At 39.2% G+C, this 26,766-nt stretch overlaps 1 protein-coding gene across 4 annotated transcripts in view; it reads left to right on the forward strand.

The window, feature by feature from the left end:
- Positions 1-26,766, forward strand: part of WDR17 (WD repeat domain 17) — an 88,360-nt gene that overhangs the window by 51,569 nt on the left and 10,025 nt on the right. For 2 of the 4 annotated variants that reach the window (XM_020803241.3, XM_073001436.2), the window contains exons 17-27: positions 745-900; positions 1,099-1,163; positions 5,224-5,356; positions 7,556-7,647; positions 11,466-11,565; positions 13,984-14,123; positions 17,103-17,123; positions 19,165-19,276; positions 21,476-21,617; positions 21,706-21,808; positions 22,910-23,011. In XM_020803241.3, coding sequence (XP_020658900.3) covers positions 745-900; positions 1,099-1,163; positions 5,224-5,356; positions 7,556-7,647; positions 11,466-11,565; positions 13,984-14,123; positions 17,103-17,123; positions 19,165-19,276; positions 21,476-21,617; positions 21,706-21,808; positions 22,910-23,011 — 1,166 coding nt within the window. The remainder of the gene's footprint in view (positions 1-744; positions 901-1,098; positions 1,164-5,223; positions 5,357-7,555; positions 7,648-11,465; positions 11,566-13,983; positions 14,124-17,102; positions 17,124-19,164; positions 19,277-21,475; positions 21,618-21,705; positions 21,809-22,909; positions 23,012-26,766) is intronic. The other 2 variants (XR_013545481.1, XM_073001437.2) reach the window with 2 other exon arrangements.

Consider the following 26,766-nt stretch of genomic DNA (forward strand, 5'->3'; position numbering starts at 1 on the left):
CAAAGTACTTACATTGTAAGACATAAAAATGCTAGTGCAGTTAGACTAATACATGTTGATTGTTTTACAACAACACATAACTCAGAAAGTGTTTTTTGTTGGAATATTGTATAATATATATATTACAACAGTTAATTTAAGATGATGGGGATTTTTGTTCTTACATTTTATTATGTATCAGTAGCATTAAATCCTTGGGAATTACAAACTTCTAGCGGAATAAATGTACACTGAGAGAAGTATATGTACTTATTCTAAAAGGGGCTTTCCTAGTGGGTTTTGCTTTTAAATGTCCCGACAAATGACAAACAAGGAAAATGTGGAATGATCTCTGCAGGTCAGAAATATGTTGGCTAAAATAGATGGCACATGCCACTGGTTTCAGTAATACTTAACTGTATCTTGCATGGTTTTTCTTTTGTAAAGACATGCATTTCCTTTTTTCAGACAACTGACCCTAACTAGCAAGGGCAACTGTCAGGACGTTGAATTTAACCAGGGAACTTCTGCTTTGGGACAAGGCAGCAGACATACAGTACTTGAGCTAGGCTTTGACTTCTGCCTTTGCTGCTTCTCTGATTATCATAGCTATATTATTTCTGCTGAGGGAGGGGCTGTTCAAGTGTAACAGCAGCTCCTTTTTACAGGATGGTTTTTACAGATTGGTACCATATACTGGAGAAAGTTGTCAATATTTACCTTATATTATGGCAAAACAGCTTATTGTGATTTTTCTTCTTACAGTCCAAAGCCCAAGAACTCACAACTGTAAAGATGTCTAAGTTTGGAGGTGGTATTGGTGCACCTAGTAAGCAGGAAAGGCTGAAAGAAGCAGCAGAGATACATCTAAGACTCGGGCAAATTGAAAGATACTGTGAACTTATGGTGGAACTTGGAGAGGTAAACTGTTAAATTAGTGCTTGATAAAATGCAGTGTTTATAATTAATGAGAAGATGTTTGCATATATATGGTGCTAGCTCATCACTTGTAGACATATGAACAAATAAAAAGATGGAGGGCTGTTTTAAAAAACTATTGAATGGCTTATGTTTCCTTATTGAGAAAAAATAAGTAGATATAATGTATTTGTATTTTAGTGGGACAAAGCACTCTCAGTTGCTCCAGGGGTATCTGTGAATTACTGGAAGAAGCTAATGCAGAGGTAAGATATAAAACTATCTTCTGCACTAATTTGTTACATATTATTTGTAAAGTTGCGTTATTCTCCTCTATTCATGTGATGGCATTATCTGTCTTCATTGCAAGAAGGTGCCAGGGTACATCTCAGTCATGTACCTGCTCACTCACCCAAGATATGGGTAGCCTGTACAGTATTAGCCATGGCATGAGATATGGTAGCCTGTATTAGCCATGGCAAGTTGCACAAACCTGATATAAATGTTAGTAGATTCAATGAATCTAATGCTAGTTGTGACTTACTATTGAATACTACTTACAGTGGTGCCTCGCAAGACAAATTTAATTCGTTCTGCGGTTAATGTCGTCTTGAGAAATGTGTTTTCCCATAGGAATGCATTGAAATCTAATTAATGTGTTACTGTGGGCAAAAAAAGTCAGAACAAAGTCAAATTTGGTTTACAGAGGGTTTATTAAATGCTCTTTAAATACATATTGTGCAGGTGATTTCAAAAATTTCAATCAAAAAACTTTAACTTTTTAAACATCATAGAAAAATATTTAAAAATCAGCAAACATGAGGCAGGAACATCTGCCTTCACTGAAACTGAACAGAAAGAGTCACTAGCAGCCCTTGGGTTGTGCAAAACTCTTCAGAAAGTGCATTTTTAAGGCATGTAAACATACAGAAACCAACAGTACAGAAACTTTTTACATTTCACATTTTAAAGTGAACAATTGAGGCTGAAGTCTCTAAACCACCAGGACTACTGTTTTAAGTCAGGAAACTGGAGGCAGACAGAACTGTCTCCACATCACAGCAGTAGTCTTTTACGTTCCCAGAGCTGCAGAGGGTCTCTCTGGCAATGGCCCAAATGATGGTCAACTGGGAGAAGGCTTTAAGGCTTGTCCTCAAGTCGTCTAGGAGGAGGAGGAAGAAGGCAACTGGGCACCACTGGTGGAAGCAGCAGGTTCCTCTTCCTGTCTTGGCCTCTTCGTGAGGAACCTCTCCATGGTCATCTGCTTCTGCCGCCTTTTCAGCATCCTTCTGAAAGGGGACATGATCCTTCCGTCATATGTGTCTGAAAGGTCATGTGCCAGAGCCTTGTCCGGGTGGTACCACTGTGCTTGAGTCTGCACATTTTGCCACTGTTCTAAGAGCTCCTTCAGTTTAGCTCTTCCTCGCCTGGCTCTTCTTCCAGAGAGGCCTGCTCTTCTGTAACCTCTGCCTGCAGTTCAACCAGCTCCTGGGTGGACAGCCCAGTCTCGTCGCAGTTGAAGATCTGCTGTGGAAGGTAGGCCTGTGTTGTCACGACCTCCAGGAACTCGGTGGCAAAGTCCTCAGCCTCAGGAACATCAGAACTGTCAGCCTCTCCATGCCTGACCACACAGTGGATTCCAGATCTGGTTTTGAAGCATTCAAACCAGCCTCTCCTTGCCTTGAAGTCTTCTGGCATGGCTGAGGTTCCTGGCTCTTGCTGCACGAGGTCTGCGTACAAGGCCTTGGCCTTCTCGCAGACAACAGCCTCAGTCACTGTGTCCCCTGCACGCTGCTTCTTTTGCATCCAGATGAGCAGCAACTTCTCCACCTCCTCCAGAACAGCTGGCCGGTTCTTCACGATCCTGGTGAGTCCCTTGGCTACATCTGTTGCAAGGATCTTCTCCCTCATCTTAAGGATGGTACCGATGGTGGATGGATTCCTCTGGTACTCTCTGGCAAGGTCTATCACTCGCATGCCTCCGTCGTGCTTCCTGAGATCTCCTTCTTCATCTCAAGAGTACTCTTCTCATTTATCATATTCCCAGCCTCTGCAGAAGCAGCCTTCTTGGGACCCATGTCAGCACAGCTGCTACATTTACAAAAACAAAAGGCAGTGCTTCACATCCACTTCACACACACCTTCCCACACACCTTCCCACCCCTAGCCAAAACTGTCCTGGACAAACAAGTGACATAACACCCCCCTCAACACAAGCTAAACCCCCCTACCTTTCCTGTGCAACTCAAAAAATAAAATTGGCATAACACCCCCCTCAACATAAGCTAAGCTCCCTACCTTTCCTCTGCAGCTAACAAAAAAATTGGCATAACAGCCCCCCCCCACCAACAAAGTAGAACAAATGCACACCCTGACTTTTGCTGGCAAAAAAGTTCTGAAAACCTTCAATTTCTCAAAGACAGGATGCATCCACAACACAGACCACACCAAACACAGGATGCGCCCACATCACAGACCACAAAAACATATGTCTCCTTTATTTATTCCATGGTAGTGAGTTTCATTTCCAGGACAGAATACAGATAAGAGATGAAGTGACAATGGTTACTGAACACAGGAATGGGACTTTGAAGCTGCTAATTAGCAAATCCTGGCCACAGTGATAAGCTAGGTAGACTTGGTTGTCACAGGAATGCTGAACGTTGCTTATGGGAAAGAGATGAGAGTCTGACCCCACCCTTGACATGGTTAAATAATGGTTAAATAATGCTCAGACTAAGTTTTACTGTACTGAATTTTTATTTTTACTTATGTGCAATCCTCAGGGACCCCCAAAGCCCCTTGAGGATTAAGACATGGGTCCAGCCCAGTTGTTAATCCTAACTAGAGTAGACCCATGGAAGCAATAGAACTTGCAAAAAGATTGATTTAAGTCTCATTCAGTTAGTCAGTGACCTACTTCAATTGGGACTAACAGTCAAATTTAGTCAATGATCTATAAAATGATCATTATAATAATCATCATCAGGAGAGAAGGTCTAGAAAATGATGAAGTCAAGATCTTGTGGAATTTCCATATCCAAACCGATAGACAACTTGATCAAAACATACCAGACATAGTAGTAACAGAATGAAATTTCTGTATCATTAACATTGCAATTCCAGGGGATGCCACAGTTGAAAATAAAGAATTGGAAAAACTTACAAAACACAGAGATCTGGCAATTCAAACATCTTGCTTGTGGATGAAATATACTTCAGTGGTCCCCATTGTCATTGGTGCTTTAGGAATAATAGCAAGAAACTTCACACAGTATTATAAGCAGTTGCAGATCTCAGAAATCACACCATGAGAGTCACACACAAAAAAGGCAATATTAGGAACAGCATACATACTACATTGATATTTAACAGATACTTAGGTTTTTGGTTAAAACTTGTATCTGTTGTATAATACCAGTCAATCTATTTTTGAATAATAATAATAACAACAACAACAACTGGGGCTTTATTTAAACCCATGCTTTTGGAAGAACTGTACAAATTAGAAGGTGTAATGAACTTTATAAAACTTTTTAAACATCATAGAAAAACATTTAAAATCAGCAAACATGAGGCAGGAACATCTGCCTTCACTGAAACTGAACAGAAAGAGTCACTAGCAGCCCTTGGGTTGTGCAAAACTCTTCAGAAAGTGCATTTTTAAGGCATGTAAACATACAGAAACCAACAGTACAGAAACTTTTTACATTTCACATTTTAAAGTGAACAAGTGAGGCTGAAGTCTCTAAACCACCAGGACTACTGTTTTAAGTCAGGAAACTGGAGGCAGACAGAACTGTCTCCACATCACAGCAGTAGTCTTTTACGTTCCCAGAGCTGCAGAGGGTCTCTCTGGCAATGGCCCAAATGATGGTCAACTGGGAGAAGGCTTTAAGGCTTGTCCTCAAGTCGTCTAGGAGGAGGAGGAAGAAGGCAACTGGGCACCACTGGTGGAAGCAGCAGGTTCCTCTTCCTGTCTTGGCCTCTTCGTGAGGAACCTCTCCATGGTCATCTGCTTCTGCCGCCTTTTCAGCATCCCTCTGAAAGGGGACATGATCCTTCCGTCATATGTGTCTGAAAGGTCATGTGCCAGAGTCTTGTCCGGGTAGTACTGCTGTGCTTGAGTCTGCACATTTTGCCACTGTTCTAAGAGCTCCTTCAGTTTAGCTCTTCCTCGCCTGGCTCTTCTTCCTCTTCCAGAGAGGCCTGCTCTTCTGTATAGATTAGAAGGTGTAATGAACTTTATAAAACTTGATACCCCATTGTCTGATTATTCAACCTTATACATTTTAAAAATAAGATAAAATATCTGACAATTTTTAGGAGAGCTGACCAGTTAATTCAGGAAGAAAATGATGATGTTATTCCGTACTGCATAGCTACAGGTGATGTGAAGAAACTCGTCGCATTTTTTACTTCAAGAGGCCAGCTCAAAGAAGCTTTGCTAGTAGCACAGGTATCTCTTTATATAGATGTTCTCTGTGTGTATACGCATGCATTATATACAGTAGAAAACCAAAAGGTATTATCAGTGGGGATGATCTTAACTGTGGTAACTAAGCCTTGTTTAACCAATGCTGTAGGGTAGCAAATATTTCCAAGCATACATAAGAAAATGAACACTTGTATAGTGAAGAAAAGTCTTTGTTTTTGCCAAATATAACATATTAGTTTTTTAGAATAATAATTTAGAAATTTTTGAAAGAAAGAAAAAGGAAACTAGCAAGGTCTAGATTTTCCTGTTCCCTACATATACTGTATGTCCATCCTGATCAAAAACACATATCTGCAGAATCCTGTGTTTGTGATTACCAGCAAGCATGTTTTGAAAATCCAGTTTTAATTATGCACATTAGTTACCCTCCAATATTCTCAGAAATTGTCCCTGTTGATTTGTATCAATTACAGGTATTGTGCTCTCTGTAAAAATCATATCGAGGGCTTGTAAACAAACAAAAAAGTTTTCACACATATATAAATAAAAAAGTTCAAAGATTAGGTGCAACAAAAATAGAAGAACAATGTTTTCATATCAGTTTCTTTAGTATATAATAAAAATGTCTACTGTTCTTCAGTGTTCCATATACAGTAATACTTTGTATAGTACTCTTCTGCTTACCACTGATTTATTACAGTGTGTGTGCACAGATAACCATTTTGTGATGCTCAGTGGGGGCCTAGATTCCCTAAAGAGGTAGACCAAGCCTCCAGGAGACTAGGGACCTGGACTACTTAACTCTGTGCAGAGGTAAACCAGGCCTTTGGGAGACCTGAGGTCCAGTCTACCTACTCCATATAGATTGGTTCTCTGGAATTCATGGCATAAGATGACCCTGTTTAGCACTGATTTGGTGAATTCTTAGAATGCATCCTGAACGCTAAGCGGGGTGTTACTGTATATAATTACCTGCTTTTATACAAGAACTGACAAGACACTACTAACAGCTTCTTGTCAGCCAAGTTGCAGTGATGCTAAAAGCCATGGCAGAACACTGAACAATTGGGGAAAACAATGGCCACAGTTTCATTGGTTATTGGTCCCACCTGTCATGTGGAAGTAAAGAGGGCTCCAGAACTGTGTGTGTAATGGGCCTCTCCACCACCAGTCCCATGAAGGGGATCACCACCTGAGAGGATCCAATTCCCATGGGATCCTCCATTTCTCCAAACTATCTATATTCTTACCTCCAACTGCCCCTGAGAATGCTGTGATGAAGGAAGGGAGAGGTGCACCAATACCATTCTCAACATTTGCACAATCAAAATAAAACAGTGAGGGTGGGTAAGCAGGCAAAAGTCAGGCTACAACTGGCTGCAGTGTTATCCTCCCCAGATGGATATGGGAGTGGGAATCTACTCCTTCCTATCTGCCAAGGAATTCCCCAACCACAACTGCCCTTCATTGGCAAGAGAAAACCAAACCATATAAGCCCTGCTTGGTGTGAAGACTCCTTGAGGAACCCTTCAAGATGGCTGCCATTCCACCATCCTCCCACACTGAGAAACCTAGATTCAGCTAAATACAAGAATAGGGCTTGTCAAGAAACAGACCTTATTTGGCTGTAACTAACAGTGCTAACCCTAATACACAGCTCTTAGTTAACTCTTTCCCTCTCACACATTTTTATATATAAAACAACCTCTCAAGACAGGTAACACACAAAACAATCAGCTGATACCACCTTTCATAAATGTTCACTTTTCTTAACAGGTATGATTGCGACACCTAGTGCATGCCTCCCCTGCAGCTGTCAATTAACACCAATTACTTAGCGTGCCAGCCAGTAGAAATCTGTATACAATATATCCACAATGCAAAATCGCCAAAAGTGGCAAGAGGAATACCACTGATAAATCTGGGGTCATGTGTCATGGTATTCACCTGAGTCCATGTCCAAATCCACAAACCCTGTACGCATAACAAGGCAAAACATGTTTGTTTTTACAGCAAGTAACATTTTATTTTAGATAATAGAGCAGTGTAAGTACATCAATCCTGGCTCTTTCCATAGGTAGGAATCGGAAATCATTCTTATTAGTTTCATATTTCAGTCGCAGGCTAATTTAGTAGTTTGTTTCATCTTCTCCCCTCCAATAATGTTGTTAAGAGAATCGTGTGTGTGTGTATTGGTTGATGTTATTTTAATGTTTCTAGGCAGCATGTGAAGGAAATATGCAAACATTCCAGTGTTCAGCATCAAATGGATCAACATATTATGAAGGACCCAGCATGGAAGATTACAATGAGTGAGTCATGTAGAAAAGCTATTTTTATATGCTGTCATTTTTTAAAATCTGTTGTGTGATGAATTGAAAAATAGGGTATCAGCAAATTGTGATTATTTTCTACTGAGATTGAATAATTTGTGCTAAACGTTGAAACCTGCTCTTCTGATTTTCTTACTGTATATTTCTAATTATAGATTTTGCTTTGCAGAAATAATTGATTTTTATTGACAAAATGGTACAGTAATACCCCCCTTTGTGCTCAGGATACCTCCCTAGAACATGGAATGGTAACTGAAACAGAGGTAGACGGGGTCATTATAATACACATTATCATATATATAATAATATATATAACGTATATTATTATACGTATGTAAGGTGAAAATGCAATGAAAATTTGAGCTGGTTCCAAGTCTAAGACAGTAGAGTAGGAGAAGGGGGAAAGAAGGGAAAGAGAAACACTGAAGAGAGAGGGGGCGAAAAGGGGTAAAAAAAGGAAAGAAGAGAAAGAGAAAAGGAGCCATTCCTCTTGAGCCATGCACTTGGTGCCCATGCTACCTTTACTGTGTGGAGAGGAACCAGTGAGTGAAAAGGGGCTGACGGAACACTCAGTTCCCTGCCTCCTTGCATGTGTATGTGTGAATAGACCGTGAAGTTCTGTCTGGGAGAATGTGTGTGAAAGGGAGTCAAGAGAGTGGGGAGGAGTATTGAGAGAGAAAATGCAAGTGGGGAAAGGGGGGGGGGCAATTTGCCACAACCAAAGAATGACTGACTGACTGACTGACTCTGGAGAGGGTGCTGAAAAATGTGTTATTATGAAACAGTTCTAAATGGGATGGTGTTAAGTGGTGTATTACTTTATAAACTTCCATACTTCCAGAGTTACTAAAAAAAAAAGGATTGCATACATAAGTATGGACTGCACCCACAACCAACCCATCTCCTTTTCAGTCCCTGGGCATTTAGAGCAGTGGTTCACAATCTTGAGTAACCCAGGTGTTCTTGGACTGCAGTTCCCCAGAGCCTTCACCAACAGCTATGCTGGCCAAGGTTTTTGGCAGCTGCAGTTCAAGAACACCTGGGTTGCCCAAGATTGAGAAACACTGATTTAGGGTAATGAAACTAACCATTTTACACTTTTATTCACTGTCTTAAGTTTGTATTGCTTAGGGGCTGCCAAAGTTGTTAGAGGAGGAAAAAAGCAATGTGGTTGTCAACAAAGTGAGCTAGACCTTCAGTTCATCCTGATTCATCTGTCATGGATTATTTAAATTTAAATAAGTAGAACTGATACATGGGAATTTGATCGTTCTTTGGGTGCTTAAAGTCAAGCATCAGCATCTGATTAGGAAGATGTACGAAACAGAAAGGTAAAGAAATCAGGAGATCAAATCTAAGTACACTTTAAAAATATAAAGTGTAATTTCTGTATAATATAACTATGTTGTTGTTTAGTCGTTAAGTCATATCCGACTCTTCGTGACCCCATGGACCAGAGCACGCCAGGCCCTCCTGTCTTCTGCTGCCTCCTGGAGTTGGGTCAAATTCATGTTGGTAGCTTCGATGACACTGTCCAACCATCTCGTCCTCTGTCGTCCTCGTCTCCTCTTCTTGCCCTCACACTTTCCTAACATCAAGGTCTTTTCCAGGGAGTCTTCTCTTCTCATGAGATGGCCAAAGTACTGGAGCCTGAGCTTCAGGATCTGTCCTTCCAGTGAGCACTCGGGGTTGATTTCCTTCAAAATGGCTAGGTTTGTTCTCTTTGCAGTCCAGGGGACTCTCAAGAGTCTCCTCCACCACCACAATTCAAAAGCATCAATTCTTTGGCGATCAGCCTTCTTTATGGTCCAGCTCTCACTTCCATACATCGCTACTGGAAAAACCATAGCTTTGACTATGCAGACCTTTGTCGGCAAGCTGAAGTCTCTGCTTTTTAAGATGCTGTCGAGGTTTGTCATTGCTTTCCTCCCAAGAAGCAGGCCTCTTTAAATTTTGTGACTGCTGTCACGATCTGCAGTGATCATGGTGCCCAAGAAAGTGAAATCTGTCACTGCCTCCATATCTTCCCCTTCTATTTGCCAGGAGGTGATGGGACCATGATCTTAGGTTTTTTTGATGTTGAGCTTCAGACCATTTTTTGTGCTTTCCTCTTTAACTCTCATTAAGAGGTTCTTTAATTCCTTCTCACTTCCTGCCATCAGAGTAGTATCATCTGCATATCTGAGGTTGTTGATATTTCTTCTGGCAATCTTAATTCTAGTTTGGGATTCCTGCAGTCCAGCCTTTCGCATGATGTATTCTGCATATAAGTTAAATAAGCAGGGAGACAATATACAGCCTTGTCATACTCCTTTCCCATTTTTGAACCAATCAGTTGTTCCATATCCAGTTCTAACTGTTGCTTCCTGTCCCACATATAATTTTTTCAGAAGATAGATAAGGTGGTCACGCACTCCATTTCTTTATGAACTTGCCATAGTTTGTTGTGGTCCACACAGTCTAACGCTTTTGCATAGTCAATGAAGCAAAAGTAGATGTTTTTCTGGAACTCTCTGGCTTTCTCCATAATCCAGCACATGTTAGCAGTTTGGTCTCTAGTTCTTCTGCCCCTTCGAAATCCAGCTCGTACTTCTGGGAGTTCTTGGTCCACATACTGCTGAAACCTACCTTGTAGGATTTGAGCATAACCTTTCTAGCGTGTGAAATGAGTAACTATAAAGCTATTATTTTATTTATTTATTTATTTATTTATTTATTGGACTTATATACCGCCCCATAGCGCTACAAGCACTCTCCGGGCGGTTTACAATTTTTAATTATACAGGCTACACATTGCCCCCCCAGCAAGCTGGGTACTCATTTTACCGACCTCGGAAGGATGGAAGGCTGAGTCAACCTTGAGCCGGCTACCTGGGATTTGAACCCCAGGTCATGAGCACAGTTTTAGCTTGCAGTACAGCGTTTTAACCACTGTGCCACAAGGCTCTTTATAATAGTATAGATCATCATGCTTGGCAAGTTTAATACAAAAACGTATTAATAGTCCTCTATTCTTTGTAGATATAGGGATGAATTGGGGGGAAATGGATAGATTGAGAGAATCCTTCTAGTCATTAGTTCATGAAGGACATTGGATATAAAGCTCACTGTGGTTAAACGATAGCTTATTGAATGCTTTCCCTCACAAAGAGAGGTGAGCAGTAGATATATATTTCGCCCTCTGCTATTGATAGTCTGTGCGTTAAAACAGACAGTATTGTTATTGTAGGTTTTTTTTTTCAGAATATGGTCACTGAGCTGGTAAAATATGTCTATTTATTTATTTATTTATTTATTTATTTATTTATTTATTTATTTATTTATTTATTTATTCATTCATTCATTTATTTATTTATTCATTTATTTATTTATTCATTTACTTACTTACTTACTTACTTACTTACAATATTTTTTAGCCGCACCATTACCAGTAGCTTCTGGTAATGTCATTTGTCATTACTTCTGATTTTTTTCAACTATGTATATTAGATTTAGCATATTGTATTTTGTGATCAAAAGGCAGAATATGCTTAATAGGTTTAATTTACAAGTCAAATTGTTGCATTATGTATGTATGAGGAAATCCTGCCCTAGTAGGGGAAATAGGTTAGTCATTCCCTTTAACATGTAGTTTGACCATGAATTGTGGTCTAGATTTTACAAAAACTTTGGCAGATAGATGGAAGGACCTTTATGATATCATGGAGTAGCCAGTTCATAGTGTTTCTATTATGTCTTTGGCTGTTCTCTGAAATATAGTTTAACTTATATAATTCAAACAACTTTTCCCTCTCTAGGCTTCTGCATCAAGTCAGTAAAGAACTCGCTGATTGCTATTTTCAGGATGGCTGTGCAGTGCTGGCTGCTTGTTGCCACTTAGCTGTTGAGAATATTGAGGTAAAGCATTTTAAAAATATTTTTGCTACGCAGAATATGTATAAATAAGCCGTATCCAAGATGTTGATCTCAGTGAATATAGACTAAAAACATATGGAAGATGTTCTGACAGCTTTAACAACATATTCAAAAAATAGTTGGAGATTTTTTTAAATTTCTGCTACTTTACCATATCAATACCAGGAATATCTAGACCCCTGAAGGTCAGCATGTTTAGTGTATTGCAATGCTGTAAACTCCCAGTGTTTCTTTTTGTCTAGCATTATTGTAGTTTCTTTGCTTTTTAGAGTATCCTTCAGTCTGAAAAATAGCAAGTGTGACTAGCGAGTGTAGATGGAGAAAGAGCATAAAAAAGTCTGTGGCAGGAACCACACAATATAGAGGAAACACATATGTTACTGAAAGCCATTTCTTTCTCCTTTTCTTCTCTTGTAATATGTAAAGCTACAAGGCATATGATTAATTTTGCTGCCCCTGCAAGCAATAGCCAATAAAGGTGGTGAAAAGAGCATAGCTCAAAGTCCAGGAATACAAGTTTAATGGAGAAATTCCTTTTTGGATACATTTTTATTTACTAGCTGTCTTGAAAGTGAAACGGCCCCCCAAATGCTACAAATCCATGTTAATCATTTCAAGAAATTACTGTTTTTGCGAGGAATCTCTACAATTCCATTTTCTTTAAAACTTCCTCTGACACAGATAAAGTGCCCAATTACATGTCAGTAGTTAAACTTCACCTTCTGATGGGGAGCAATACCTTTCATTGCCATGTTTACTTTTGGTGGTGAACAAGCAGACCTAGCAAGAGCAGCCTAAAGGTAGCTTCTTACTTAGTTGGACCCAAACATGCAAGTGACTCTAAAACTTGCCCTTTGTCTTTGATGGTGAAGGAAATACAAAGTATGGTGATTTCTGCCAAGATTCTTAGAAAAAAAATGGGGGTTTTCCCCCATTGCTTTCCTCATCCTACCCTGAAGAAACAGTATTTGTCATATATAACTATATGTGTGTGTATGTTATAATGACTAGTTTAGTTGTCATCTATGCCTTTGTTTAAATACTAGTATAACACTACGGGTCTGAGGATGAGTGGAAGAAACTGGAAGGAGCATACACTCTGTCAATAGATCATGTATTTGGCCTTTTCCCTGTCTTAAAGTGTGGGGGATCCTACCTTAGGGGAGAGTAATCATTTAGAGGTCTGGTGAACACTACCTACTGCTTTGAAAACACCAAGAACTATCAAGTAATCAACATTTCCAAGGTTCTTGAAAAGCAGAGCAGTCATATCTCCTTAGATAAACAAGTGAGTCCTGTCATACATCTTGTAGCTTTACATGTTACATTGAAGACATAGGTGCAGGAAGTGAACATTCTCGCCTATCTTTGGTATTCAAGTGAGGGCAGAACATGAGTTACATTTAATTTGGACATTTATAAAGCTCACAACTGCTTTCCCTCATTGGTTGTGGTGTTTATTACACCATGATTGCTTTTCTTAAGAAAGTTGGTTGAGTAATTAAATTTTCAGAAATCACCAGTAGCTTAGCTCTAGGTATCACTTTATTTTAAAAAAATACTTATAGTTCTTGTAGTTTGCTAGATAATGGACAAAATATTGTTTATTATGTGAAGCAAAGCAGGCAAAACATAACAACCACAGTGATCAGATTGTGGTTTATGACTGGTTGACTAAATAGTTAGCCAGCTGTGCAAACTGTTTTAGGAAACATAACCAGAACAATGTGGTACTCGGTGTGATATTTGCTCAGCCATGGAAACTCATTGGGGGTGTGGAACTGGTAAAACCACTCAAATATCTCACTTACCTTGAAACCCTTATTAGGCCACTGTAAGACATTTCCAGTTTGATGACACAACATAATACCCATATGAATAAGAAATTTGCTCACACATCACAACAAGCTAGATTTCAAGAAATCATGACATGGTTTGTTATGGACAAGCCCATCTGTCCCAACAAGCCATAGCTAGTAAACTAGCCACAAACCATAATCTGAACACATTATTTGTTGTTGGTTTACAAACTCTGGCTTGTTTAAGCTGTTGCTTGTCAGGATATCTGAACTTATCACAGGATTTGTCCCTGACTTATGTCCTGCACTGCCTACGCTGAAAGAAGAACAGGAGAGAAACATACCAGAAGGACTGCAGTGAAGACATGGTTTATGTGGTTTTCTACCATGCAGTTTTCAGCGCAGCAACAATATTAGAACTATATTAGAGTTAATATAGTTCTTGGCTTACCACAGTGTGCAAAGTTGCCCTTTGAGTCTGATTCAGTAATGTGTGTTTTTGTTGCATCTTAACAGTTTTGAAAATAAATGTCATCATGATGGTGTGAATAAACCCTTGGTGCTTGTGATGCTTAATGATATGATTTTCTTATTGAGCAAGCTTGCCATGGCAAACCTGATTCGTGGAAATGAACTGGAGTTGGCAGTCAGTGTGGGTACTGTCTTAGGAGAATGTGCAGCCCAAGCAACTCATTATGCACTAGAGTTACTAGCAAGAAAATGTATGACTGTAACAACATGGTAAGAATTTCTTCCTCCAAAGAATTTTCTCCCTAGCAAACCATAGACATTGTAATAGAGCATAGACATTTCAGACCTTCAAAGCTGGCTTTAAAGAACTTGGATTTTTTTCAAGCTAGAAGGCATAAATCAAGAGTTGAACGTATGCTCCACTAGCATGTTAGACATGTTATGAACAAATGGCAGTATCCTTGGATCAGAGGGATACTGTATAGAATAAGCAGAAAGAATGTAAATAGCAATCTTTATTTGTTTGGAATCAATCCTTTCAATATTAGTGAAATAACAAGGAGTTTTAGTATGCAATGAGAGATTTTTAAAGAAGAGATTTCCAGGGTTTGTATTCCACTTGAAGTATATAAGGATCATGTCTGTGTGCTCTTACCTTTCTAGTGATTATGCTTTCTCAGTTCTAATTAGTACGATAACACAGAATACATTTAAGTCCTTTAAACCTGAATTAATATCTATCCACAACAATGCTTGATGGGTTAAGCGTGCTTCTAAAGAAAATGGTTGTGTGACTCCAAAAGCATGGAGCACCAGTGTGCACAGGACAACCTGTGTTGAGTTTTTCCATGTAACGTCATTTAGAATTTGTACCATTTCTGTGGCTTAATTGTCAAGAGTCAATGAGGAAAACATAAAGCTTGCACAAATTAAAAAGACCCCTTCTCAGTAGTATGTTATTCCATGCCATTCAAGAAGTTGGAAGGTCAGTTTCCCATGTGCATCCCCAAAGAGCCAGCCCACGTGGCCTTGGGCAAACTGAGGTAGCTCCCAGAAGAAGGGAAGAGTAGACCACTTCTGAGCACTCTACATCTTGAAAAAGATTGTCATAAGTCAGAATTGACTTGACAGCAATCTTCTTCTCTCTTCTTTTCCCTGTCCTTCTCCCTGTTCTATCATATATGACCGTGGTGAGATCAGCATATAGCTAGTCTATATCTAGCCCAGTACTGTATTATCAATTCTATTAACAGCTCTCAAGAGTTTCAAGCCTGATTCTTTACAAGCTGCCATTTGAGATCCTTGGTATGGGCTTCCTGGTGGTTCCCCAGCCAAGAAATAATTGGACCCAACTCTGATTAGCTTTCAAAATTAGACACAATAGGGGTGTTCAGGATGGTATATGGTTGATTTTAATTCAACTGTTGAATTCACTATAAAGTACTAATGCTGCCCACCAGTTTAGATTGCTTTAAAAGAGAATTAATCAGATTTTATGGATGGAGATGTTATTGTTTGACTCTTAGTTGTGATGCCTCTATATAGACAAGACCAGAGGACGTGTGTTTGTTTACCAGTTCCTAGGGGAACATGAGCAGGAAGATGGCTAGTACGCTGATGGAGGAACAGAGTATTTGATTAAGTAGACCTTTCTTCTGATCCAGCATGTCTCCCACATTCTTATCTAATTGAAGACCCTTTTCAGACTGTTCTGTCCAGCCAGTGTTTCTGCCATTGAAATGGGAGATCATAGAATCACAGAATAAATGAGTTGGAAGGGGCCTATAAGGCTATCGAGTCCAACCCCCTGCTTAAAGCAGAAATCGGCAGGCTGATTTCCAACCCATTTGCCACCTGCCATTTCTTGTGACATATCCCACATTATTCCATAGAGTACTTCAACCCACAGAAACAAATGGAGGAGCATCAAGGAGGAGCATTTTCCTAAAATCCTTGAGAGGCTGACTTAGTATGGTGACACTAACTTTGGTTACCTCCCATTTTGATTATTGCAATGAGCGCTGAAGACACTGGAAACTTCAACTGATCCAAAATGCTGCAGCTGGATTGTTGATTGGGTTTGGTTACTGGGATTGCGTAACAACCCCCCCCCCCCCTACAGCAGTTTCACCGGCTGCTAGTTTATTTCTGAGTAGAATTCAAAGTCCTAGTCATAACTTTTAAAGGTTTTCACAGCTCAGATCCAGGCTATCTGAAACATATTGCCCTGTATGAGCCTGACAAATATTAAGATCCTCAGGGGAGTGGCATCTCTCAGTTACACAATTTTCATAAATGCATCTGGTGAGGACTTGAGAGAGGGCTTTTTCTGTGGCTGCTCCCAGATTATGAAACTCTTTTCCTCAGGAGGTGTAGATCTCCCGAGGAAAAGAGTTTCATAATGTAGGATTATCAAACCCTACCTCTTTAGCAAGCCTTTGGAGAGTTAGAAAGCAGTTGAGATGAGGATGTCTTCTAAAATCTGATTTACAGTTTTAAAAATGTTTTACAATATTTTTATATTATAGTTTAAAATCTTTTGTGTTATGTTTCTACTTGTGGATTTTAAATATTTTTGTTTGCCAGTTTGAGTCCCCACTAGAAGAGAAAGGCAGGTTAAAAATTAAATCAATCAATCAAATCAGTTCCCTCTCTTTTCTGATTAATCAAAGAGCCTTTTAGCAACAGAAGGAAACATATTAGAAACACTGGCCAAAATATAGTTGTTTAGTGTAGTATATCGCACTTGAGTAGGCCCATTGAATCAATGGCGATTTGGTAAGTCAACTCCTACATAAATTTTATTGATTCAAACGGACCTATAACTGTAACTTATTTGGTGAAGGAACACATTTTGCCAGCACTCACAGCTTTTGTCTTTGTTACCTTCTGTGTAAGAATACAATGGTTTTAGCAAGTTTGCTTCTGAACTGGAGACATTATGTACCTAGATATCTCTTAATGTCTTGAGAATATCATGATTTAGATCTGATGCATGCTTAGTTTTAATAGCATAGTTTTCTTCTCTTCGAAGATTCAGGACTTCCCTGACATATGAAACTTACAGTTGCAGTTGCATGTTTTGTAGTAGAACCAATCAGTAGTCTTTGCATGGTGAAACTAATGTACTGGGGTAGGAAATTGTTTTTTTTGTGTTTCTTTTCTAGCTTATTTTTATCAAATGTTCTGCCTTGTATATGTTAATATTAAAATGCTGTTTGTTACAGTTTTGAAATATTTTTGTTTTAGCTTTCCATCACTTGGATACAGGTACTTTCCTTTTCCTAGAGGAAGAGTTTCTCATCAGTCCTCTGCAAACATGTTCTTTGTAGTTAGAATAAAAATAAAATTTTGGGCACTGTGTTGGCTTTTTTAATAGAACAGAATATTTTTTATGACAAAAAGCCTTAAAAGGATATTTTAAAATGAATGGTGCAGATTACTCAAGCTCTGATACCAAAGAGGAATAAGGCATAGCATTTCCTATCACAGTTAACCTGTGCCTCCGTGAAGGATGAAGCCTGCAGTCTGATAGCTTGATTCTAAAAATTACCTTACTCAGACGTAAATCCTTAGGTAGAGATGTAATGGCTGTATCATTCCAAAATCTAATTATTATGATAGACTTGGAGCAGTGCTAACTTCACAATATAGCATTGGCACAAAACATTTAGGTTCAGATAACCAGGACAAAAAGGAGCCTTTTCGCATCCAGTTTTTAAAGTTTCCTGCTCTCTTACCTGAAGGATCCCAGGTTTTAAATGAACATTTATTTATGGGTATGCCATGTGCACAAAATAGTGGGTATGCTTGGCAGTTGTTCATAAGAGCATTGGTGCAGAATAGCCTTTTGTAAACAAACTTCCAGTTTGTAATATATTACCTGTGAAGACCACTAGCCAATACACAAAGCTGCTACTATTTATAACCCTTAGGTTCTTTCTGTATGTTTGACTCTGATGTGAATATATAGGACTTCCTCATTCAATACTCTGTAGTGGAATAAAATAGGTCTATGTGGGCATTCCCATTATGTGTGTGCATACATCTTCCCTAATACTTAATGCTGAAAGATGAATTTATTCAGACTGCAGTGCTTTACATCAACTTTGCTAACAATTTGCTATGCTTAAGTAGTCTAGGCTCACTTATGTGCAGCACCTACAATGGATTAAAACAGTTTGTTAGTAACAGCATTTTGGGAAACACAAGGTAAATGGCTTCAGAGCTACGAAGACTTATTTTACACGTAGTATAAAAAGCTACCTTGGTAATCATTGAAATAATTCATCAGTACTTGCTTTCAAGAAAAATCCAATAAAAAGTGTGCTTCCAATCTTGAATGGTGAATCTACTAGAGTTAATGTTGTTTTTTTTTTTTAAAAAAACTGATGTTTATGATAATCACAGCAAAGCATATCGAACTACATAAGAGTACTTATTCCTTTAGCTACTATTCTGTGGTATGAGCAATATGACAGTGGTTCAGTTCAGACCAGAATTCACATCTGGGCAATATTTTCCTTAGGACCAACCAAAATTTGTAAATTTTAAGTTAAATAAAGTAATCTGGAGTGAGATTCAGTAAGTCTTGGGCTTGCACTTTCCTCTTCTTCTGTATATCAAAAAGGAGGGGGAAAACACTAGAACAAACTATGTTCTAACTAAAGTGAGGGAACTGTGAGTTGTTCTAATCAACCCTAGTTAAAACTGGTCAAAGCAGGATCAAATTATGCTTTTAGATTTTTGATTAGCTAACTAATTTTCAATATACCAGCAACAGTTAACCAACTGCGTCCACACAGATATAGCACGGAACTGTAATTTCTTCCAAAATGGAAGGTTTCATTTTCCTATCTTGTTTGTAGGTAGGAATATATGTGAACCCAAGATTCATAGTGCCACATTCCTGATCCTGCAAACTAGTTTAGGTCAGGAATAAATACCCTGTTGTCATTCAGATATTGTTGGACTCCCAAATCCTAGCACCTTGCCCACTAACCATGGTGGTTGAGACTTTGGGGAACTGGAGCCCATCATTGTCTGGAGGACTGACTGTAAGTTCCCAACTCTTGTTTAGATAATAATTTGAATTGGTCTATAGATGAGAGACAACCGCATTAAAGCTCTCTTCTTTCACTACTCAATATTTATCCATGTTGCCATTTTCTCTCAGAACTATCCAATCCATCTGTGTTTTTTCACCTTACTTATAGCATCAATCAGATCCAAAACATGCATTCTTAATTCTGGCCTTGTTTCTCCACTTCTATAAATTACTAAATGATTGTGAGCTGTTCTTCTTTTACAGGGATTTAGCAGCTGATCTTCTCATGATGATTCCCAGTAATGAACTGCTATTAGTAAAGCTTTGTGCTTTCTATCCTGGTTGCACAACAGAGATAAATGACCTTCATGAAAAGGTATGCTTGAGAGGCCAGTGGTCTCTTAACCATTTATGTAACAGAAGAGGTTTTATATTTATCTTTTATATTTATCTATTTATATTTTATATTTACCAAGACCAGCAACACCTTGCCTTGCTTTAGCACCCTCCCCATTCACTCAAAAACCTGCTCTGGAGGATTCAGGTCCACTAGAATAAGGATTCAGGTCTCCTTGCCCTATTCCTGCTGCAGCCTTCGGTGGCTGCAGCAGGAGTGGGCCAGGGAGAAGAAGCTCCTATTTTGGTTGGTGTTGGATACATTAGTACAGTAGGACCCTCATATCCACAGGGGATTGGTTCCAAGCCCTCCCTTTTGCAGATGTATGAACCTGAGGATAGTCTATTAAAGAGAGTAAGAGGCAAAGGTGAAAGGGGAAAGGTGAGGAGGTAACTGGGCTTGCTGCAGAGTCAGCATCAGCTGTTTCAGCTGTAGCCCAACCTGCACTGTGCATAAAAGTATACTACAGTGCATACACTGTGCACTGTTCTGTACTTGTGCACAGTGCAGGTTGGATTACAGCTGAAACAGCTGAGGCTGGCTCCGCAGATACAGAGGTCCTACTGTACACAGATCTTGCCATTAGAGTTAAAATATATTAATATAGCATGTAAGGAAGGCTTACTTAAATCTTTCCACTTGCAGGCCAAACTTTTCCTGCAGCTATTTCTCCCCCAATTCTGTCCCACATGAGATATGAAAAAATGTATGACAACCACTGGTACATAAGGTGAATTCTGCAGAAAACAACCGATGTTTAGTGGGCATCACCCATTACCAGGCCACATGCATTTACATACATGCAAAAAACCCAAAACAAAACAAACAATGCCTCCTCATTTGCTCCATATTTAATGCGGCATTTGGTGTAACTCCTGGATACATTTACAACATTCTTATTGGTGCCAGGTGGTGCCAGCTATCCTTTCATTCAGTCCCTGCTTTTAATGTTTGCTAGTAAAGCCTGTGGAGAAGCAAAATTTTAACATTGTTAAAATGTATCGCTAACATAAAAATTAGAATGTAGTTTTCTTTCTCTTGTTTACAATGAGGTATGACTTCTTTAAACACATTTTAAATTAAAAATACACTTCTTTTTAAATTAAAAATACATTTTAATAATATTTCATTACTGACTCTTCATAGTTCACTATATATACAGGGACAAACAGATACCTCCCACTGGGATTTCCAATAATTTTGTTCTTGTAGAAGAGAATGGAAAATTTTTATATAAATAAGTGAAGCTTGGTATGCACAACTGAACTCTCAACCTATGGCCTTATTACAGTTTTAAGATAATAACATCACCAGAAAAAGTAGATTTATACTCTCAAAATAAAGGGATTACTGTTCCCTGATGCAAGTGATAATATATATTTAGTTTTGTGCAGCTAAATATATATTAGGTGAGCATAGTCTGGTTATATGTGTGCAGAGTAGTATAAAGCCCTCTTTTTTCTGTCTTTTCTTCAGCTCAAATGCATAGGCACATGATGTAGCCAATGAAAGAGGGATCTACACAGAATAAAAACTTGATGTGAATGCCTCACACTGCTGCTATTTAGTATTTAGTTCTCCCTACATACGCAGTGCAGGTTTTAAAACTGATCCGGATATCTATGACACCATAGACTAAACATAAGAAATGCACATGTCTGTTCTTTTTCAGTAATGAACATTTGCACTTCTTGCATTATGCATTCAAGCTCTTGAGTAACAACAACAAAAAAATCAGACTTCTCCATGCTCACTCCAAACTTTTGACCGTAAGGACCACACCAGATATTTTCAACATTTTTGAAGGCCGAAGGAACAGGAATGTGTGTGCACGCACATGTGTACTTGTGGCCACTTGCTTGGCCCCTGCATGGACACTTGCATGCATACACACCTGCCCATCCCCCCACAAGAATATACACATGAACCCTCTTGCATGCACCACCCACCCACCCCATACCCACACAGATGCATGCGCACATGCACACACACACACACATGCCCCCACATGCGCACATGGGCTGAAGAGAACAGGCCGGATAAAATGGCAAGGCATGCCAGATGTGGCCCATGGGCTATAGTTGATCAACTCCTTTGGGAAATGCTGATTCTGCCCCTTCTCATACAAATAACTTCATAAATGCTGTTACTTGTTCCTTTTTATGTTTTACTTTTCAGTGCAGCCTACCAGATGTAGAAGAATGTATGCAATTAGCAGAAAGAGCTCAAACAGAAGAAAATATTTTTGAATCAATAAAATATTATTTGCTAACTATAGAACCAGAAAAAGCACTTCCTATAGGAATTCAGTATGTCAAAGGTACAGTCTAAATTATAAATATATACTTCCTCCTTCATTGTTTCATCCTTCACTGTGTTTATTTGTCCTTTCTCATTAAATTCCACAGAACAAATCAACAGGTCAGATTGGACCCTGGACTCAGTCTGCCCATTTCTTGATCTTTTAAGCTATATACGTACAGAAAAATTGCTGCTTCATAAATGTAGTGAGTAAGTATGTTTTTTTGATATGTAGGAAAATAGAATCTTAGCTTTTTTGTTAATACAGTGGTGCCTCGCTTAACGAGCGCATCGCATAACGATGAAATTGCATAGCGATCCGTTTTTTCGGATCGCTAATGCGATCGCTTAACGTTTTTCCTATAGGGCACAATTCGCTTTGCGAAGACCGGTAAGCGTTTCGCTTACCGATCTTCGCAAAACGAAGCCCGACGATCAGCTGTTCGGCGGCCAAAATGGCCGCCGGAAGCCCGGAAATGGCCCAAAATGGCCGCGCGCAGCGTTTTCGCACCCTCGTTAAGCGAGGCGAGGGCGCGAAAATGGCTGCCGGCCATTACGAAGCTTCGTTGAACGGTGAGTATTTGGCCCATTTGGAACGCATTAAACGATGTTTAATGTGTTCCAGTTGGTTTTTTTGATCCGTTCAACGATGCTTCAGCATAGCGAAGGTTAATCTGGAACGGATTAACCTCGCTATGCGAGGCACCACTGTACTCTATTCTGTTTGCATACCTTCAGTAGTTACTAATTCTTATATTGCTTCAGAATAATAAAACTGAATATAAATAAAAATGTGACAGGATGAACACAGTGCAGCTTTAAATAAAAATATTTAAAATGCAAATGAAAAACAACTTATTTTCTTTACAGAAGTAGCAGTTGACTAGTGCAGTATTTTATTTTGTTGATCAGATCTTCACGAAACTAATAGAATCGACCACTAAAACAGTTCTTTTCTACAGTTTCTAAGTGTTATTAAAACTGCACATTTTAGAAATACCAAATTGATACATTCTATTTTGCTGACTATAAAATAGTGGAAATATCTTTTGTGATCTGATAATGCTAACCCCTCTTTGACCAGTTTGAAGTTACCAGTTCTGGTTTTTTGGATTTTTTAAAAGAAAATATTTTAGCACTGTTCTTCCGTATATATCTTTATCTGTCTTCTGAAGGAAACACTTTCTGGTTACTGAGTTTGAGAGATATATTTGAAAAGCTGGCTGTTATTCTCTGTATGTATGACTGATGTTTTTGCACAGTAATAATGGGAACAAATTTTTATCAATACCGTTTCCTATCTATTTTCAGATTTAGAAATGAGTTGTTAATATTATGCGGCTATATCGGTGCTTTACTGGCTATTAGAAGACAGTACAGTAGCATTGTACCAGCACTTTATGAATACACAAGGTAATAAGTCTTTATTAATACAACAGCTTTATCCTGATGTTTGCTAGATGTCTATTTTCCTCTGTGGATGAAGTAACTAGTTAATTACAAATAACTAGTTACTGGCAATAAATGCCTTCAATAATGCAGGTACAACTAAGGTCTGTCATGATTATAAGTTGATGAGAGTTTCACTCTTTTTTGTAGTGATACTGTAATGGGTTCAGTTGCTTTTATAGTCATGGGGTGTGGCCTCACTAAATGATGGTTGAGGAATATCACATGATTAAACAATGACTTGTGTTGTACCTTGGGCTCTGTTGTTGGCAATGAAATACCAATCAGGTAAACAGAAGCTGACTAGAGCAGCTTGTAATTTTAGATTAAAAAAAAAAGAACTGAAAGGTTACTATTTTTATTACTGTGGAAGAATGTGAAAGCAAAGAGATACTTTTAAAAATTTCAAGTGTAATGTTAGTGAACTATTTTCCTAAGTTCTACGACTATAAAGATAACAAATTACTTATTAAAAATAATGTCCAAAATACACATTAAAATTTTATTTTATTTATTTACCTGCTTTCTAGCTGGCTGGATAGCTTAGTGGATTAGGTATCTATTTTCAAAACCAGAGGTTAGGAGTTCTATTCCCCACTGTGAATAGAGCCAGCCTGCAACCTGGCAGCTGCACAATCCTAGGACACCCCCAGAAAAAGGGAGTGGTAAACCACTTCTTAGTACAGTGGTGCCTCACAAGACGGGCGCTCCGTTTAACGACGAATCCGCATTATGACGAGGGTTGTGCAATCGCAGAAGCGATTGAAAAACGATGTTTTGAATGGGGAAATTTCACAGCGCGATGATCGGTTCCCTGTTTCGGGAACCGATTTTCGCTTCCCGACGATCAAAACAGCTGATCGTCAGGTTTTCAGAATGGCCACCAGGTGCTCAAAATGGCTCCCTGCTGTGTTTAGGAGCCATTTTTCTCTGCGCAGGCACCCGAAAATGGCCGCCCCTATGGAGGATCTTTGCTGGACGGTGAATTCTTAGCCAATTTAATAATAATAATAATAATAATAATAATAATAATAATAATAATAATAATAATAATAATAATAATAATAATAATAATAATAATAATAATAATAATAATTTATTGTCATTGTAAGTATATACACATACAACGAAATTCACAGACACCCAGAGACCAGACACATGCACACACATAAAATTCCCAAACACTCCCCACCCACTAAAAGTCCCCCACTAAAAATACATACATCTACACCGCAGGCCAAGTTACACAGTCCAACTAATTATTCACTACTGGTGGTCTTTAAGCTCATTATTAATTGCAATTATAGCTCTGGGATAAAAACTATTGAGAAAACGTGTGGTCCGAGTCTTAATTGTTCTATATCTTCTGCCAGATGGTAACAGTTCAAAAAAGTTATAAGCAGGATGGGAAGAGTCTCTCAGGATGCTATGTGATTTCCTTAGACAGCGGGATGTGAAGATGTCATCCAGGGTTGGTAGCTGGAGCCCGATGATATTCTGGGCAATTTTAATGGTTCTCTGTAGAGCTTTTTTGTCCGCTACAGAGCTACTCCCAAACCATGCCAGAATGCCATAGGTTAGGACACTCTCAATGGTGCTACGATAGTATGACAGAAGCAAATGCTGAGATAAATTTAGCTTGCCGAGCATTCTCAGGAAATACAGCCTCTTCTGTGCCTTCTTCATTAGCATGTTGGCATTTATAGTCCATGAGAGGTCCTCTGAGATGTAAGTACCCAGAAATTTAAAACTACCAACTCTCTCCACTTCCTCACCGTTTATGTACAGTGGTAAATGTACATATCTCTTCCTCCTAAAATCAATTATGAGTTCTTTAGTTTTTTTGATGTTAAGTGTGAGATGATTTTCTTTACACCAAAGTATCAACCTTTGTACTTCCTTTCTATAAGCAGACTCATTGTTCTTATTTATGAGCCCCACCACTGTCGTATCATCCGCAAATTTAATAATTGCATTGGTGTTATACAGTGGGGTGCAATCATGTGTGTACAGGGAATAGAGGAAGGGACTTAGCACGCAGCCCTGGGGAGCTCCTGTACTTAGTACCAGGGTAGAAGAATGGTGAGATCCCATCCTTACTGACTGTGGCCTATCTGTCAGAAAATCCTTTATCCACATGCATATCTCCTGAGGTAATCCCAGGTTGATCATTTTTAAAAACAACCTATTTGGTAGAATGGTATTAAAAGCAGAGCTATAATCCACAAACAACAGCCTCGCATAAGTTCCCTGATGTTCTAAGTGGCTCAATACAGTATGGAGTACAATGGACACAGCATCATCAGTAGATCTATTTTTCCTGTATGCAAATTGCCATGGGTCCAAAGAAGGTGGAAGACTAGCCTTAATGTAATCCAGCACCAATCTCTCAAAACATTTCATAACAACAGATGTTAAAGCTACTGGTCTGTAATCATTGAGAGATACCACAGCTGACTGCTTGGGGACTGGCACTATAATAGATGTCTTCAGGCAAGTGGGGACTGAACACTGCAACAAGGATAGATTGAAAATATCCGTAAAAACTCCAGCTAATTCTGCAGCACAGCCCCTAATAACTCGTCCCATGATTCCATCTGGTCCAGCTGCCTTTCGAACATTAATATTCTGGAAAGCGCGTCTCACATCTGAAATCTGCAGTACTAGTGGTTGTCTGTTGATGGTAGATTCTAGTGATGTATTATAGACAGTAGGTGCTGGAATAATGGTTGTTCCTGTTTCCACCTCAAAACGGCTGAAAAATTGATTTAACTGCTCAGCCAAAAAATCACTGCTGCTACACAGACTGTTTTTGTTACTCTGACCAGTGATTTGTCTTAGGCCGTGCCACACTCGGCGAGTGTCAGAACTTTCAAGGTGTTGTTCAATTCTCTGGCTGTACATAGCTTTGGCATCCTTAATTGGAACGCATTAACCAGGTTTTAATGCGTTTCAATGGCTTTTTTATTTTCGCTTTACAACATTTTCGTTCTACAGCGATTTCGCTGGAATGAATTAACGTCGTAATGCGAGGCACCATTGTATTCTCTACCTGGAAAACTGAAAAGTGTTCCCTTAAGTCAGAATTGACTTGGTGGGACATGATTGTTATTATTTAAATACTTTCTATCCCTCTGTTTTGTAGGTTCCAAGGCACCCCAGGGCTCCGTTTTGCCCTGGAGAGGGCTTCGGGAGTTCTCAGCACAGGAGTGGGAGCCTGTAATTGCTCGTAATCACTGGGATCAGGACTGCAGCCAATAGTCTGGCAGGGATTTGGAATACCCAGTGTGGTATATTGGGTAGAATAATGGACTAAGACTCAGGAGACCTAGGTTCAATTCCCCAGCTCTATCTTGATATTTATTTATTTATATTTATTTATTTATTGGACTTATACACCGCCCCATAGCGCTACAAGCACTCTCCGGGCGGTTTACAATTTAATTATACAGGCTACACATTGCCCCCCCAGCAAGCTGGGTACTCATTTTACCGACCTCGGAAGGATGGAAGGCTGAGTCAACCTTGAGCCAGCTACCTGGGATTTGAACCCCAGGTTGTGAGCACAGTTTTAGCTGCAGTACAGTGTTTTAACCACTGCGCCACGATAGCTCATTGGGGGAGGGGTTGGTGTGAGAGAAAGGCAGTGGGAGAAGGAGAGAGTGAGCCGTCCCCTCAGCCATCTGAGGGGAATCAATTGGAAAGAAAGGAAGGAATGA

This window comes from Pogona vitticeps, chromosome 5 (genome assembly GCF_051106095.1).
Source record: "Pogona vitticeps strain Pit_001003342236 chromosome 5, PviZW2.1, whole genome shotgun sequence".
Classification (NCBI taxonomy): domain Eukaryota; kingdom Metazoa; phylum Chordata; class Lepidosauria; order Squamata; family Agamidae; genus Pogona; species Pogona vitticeps.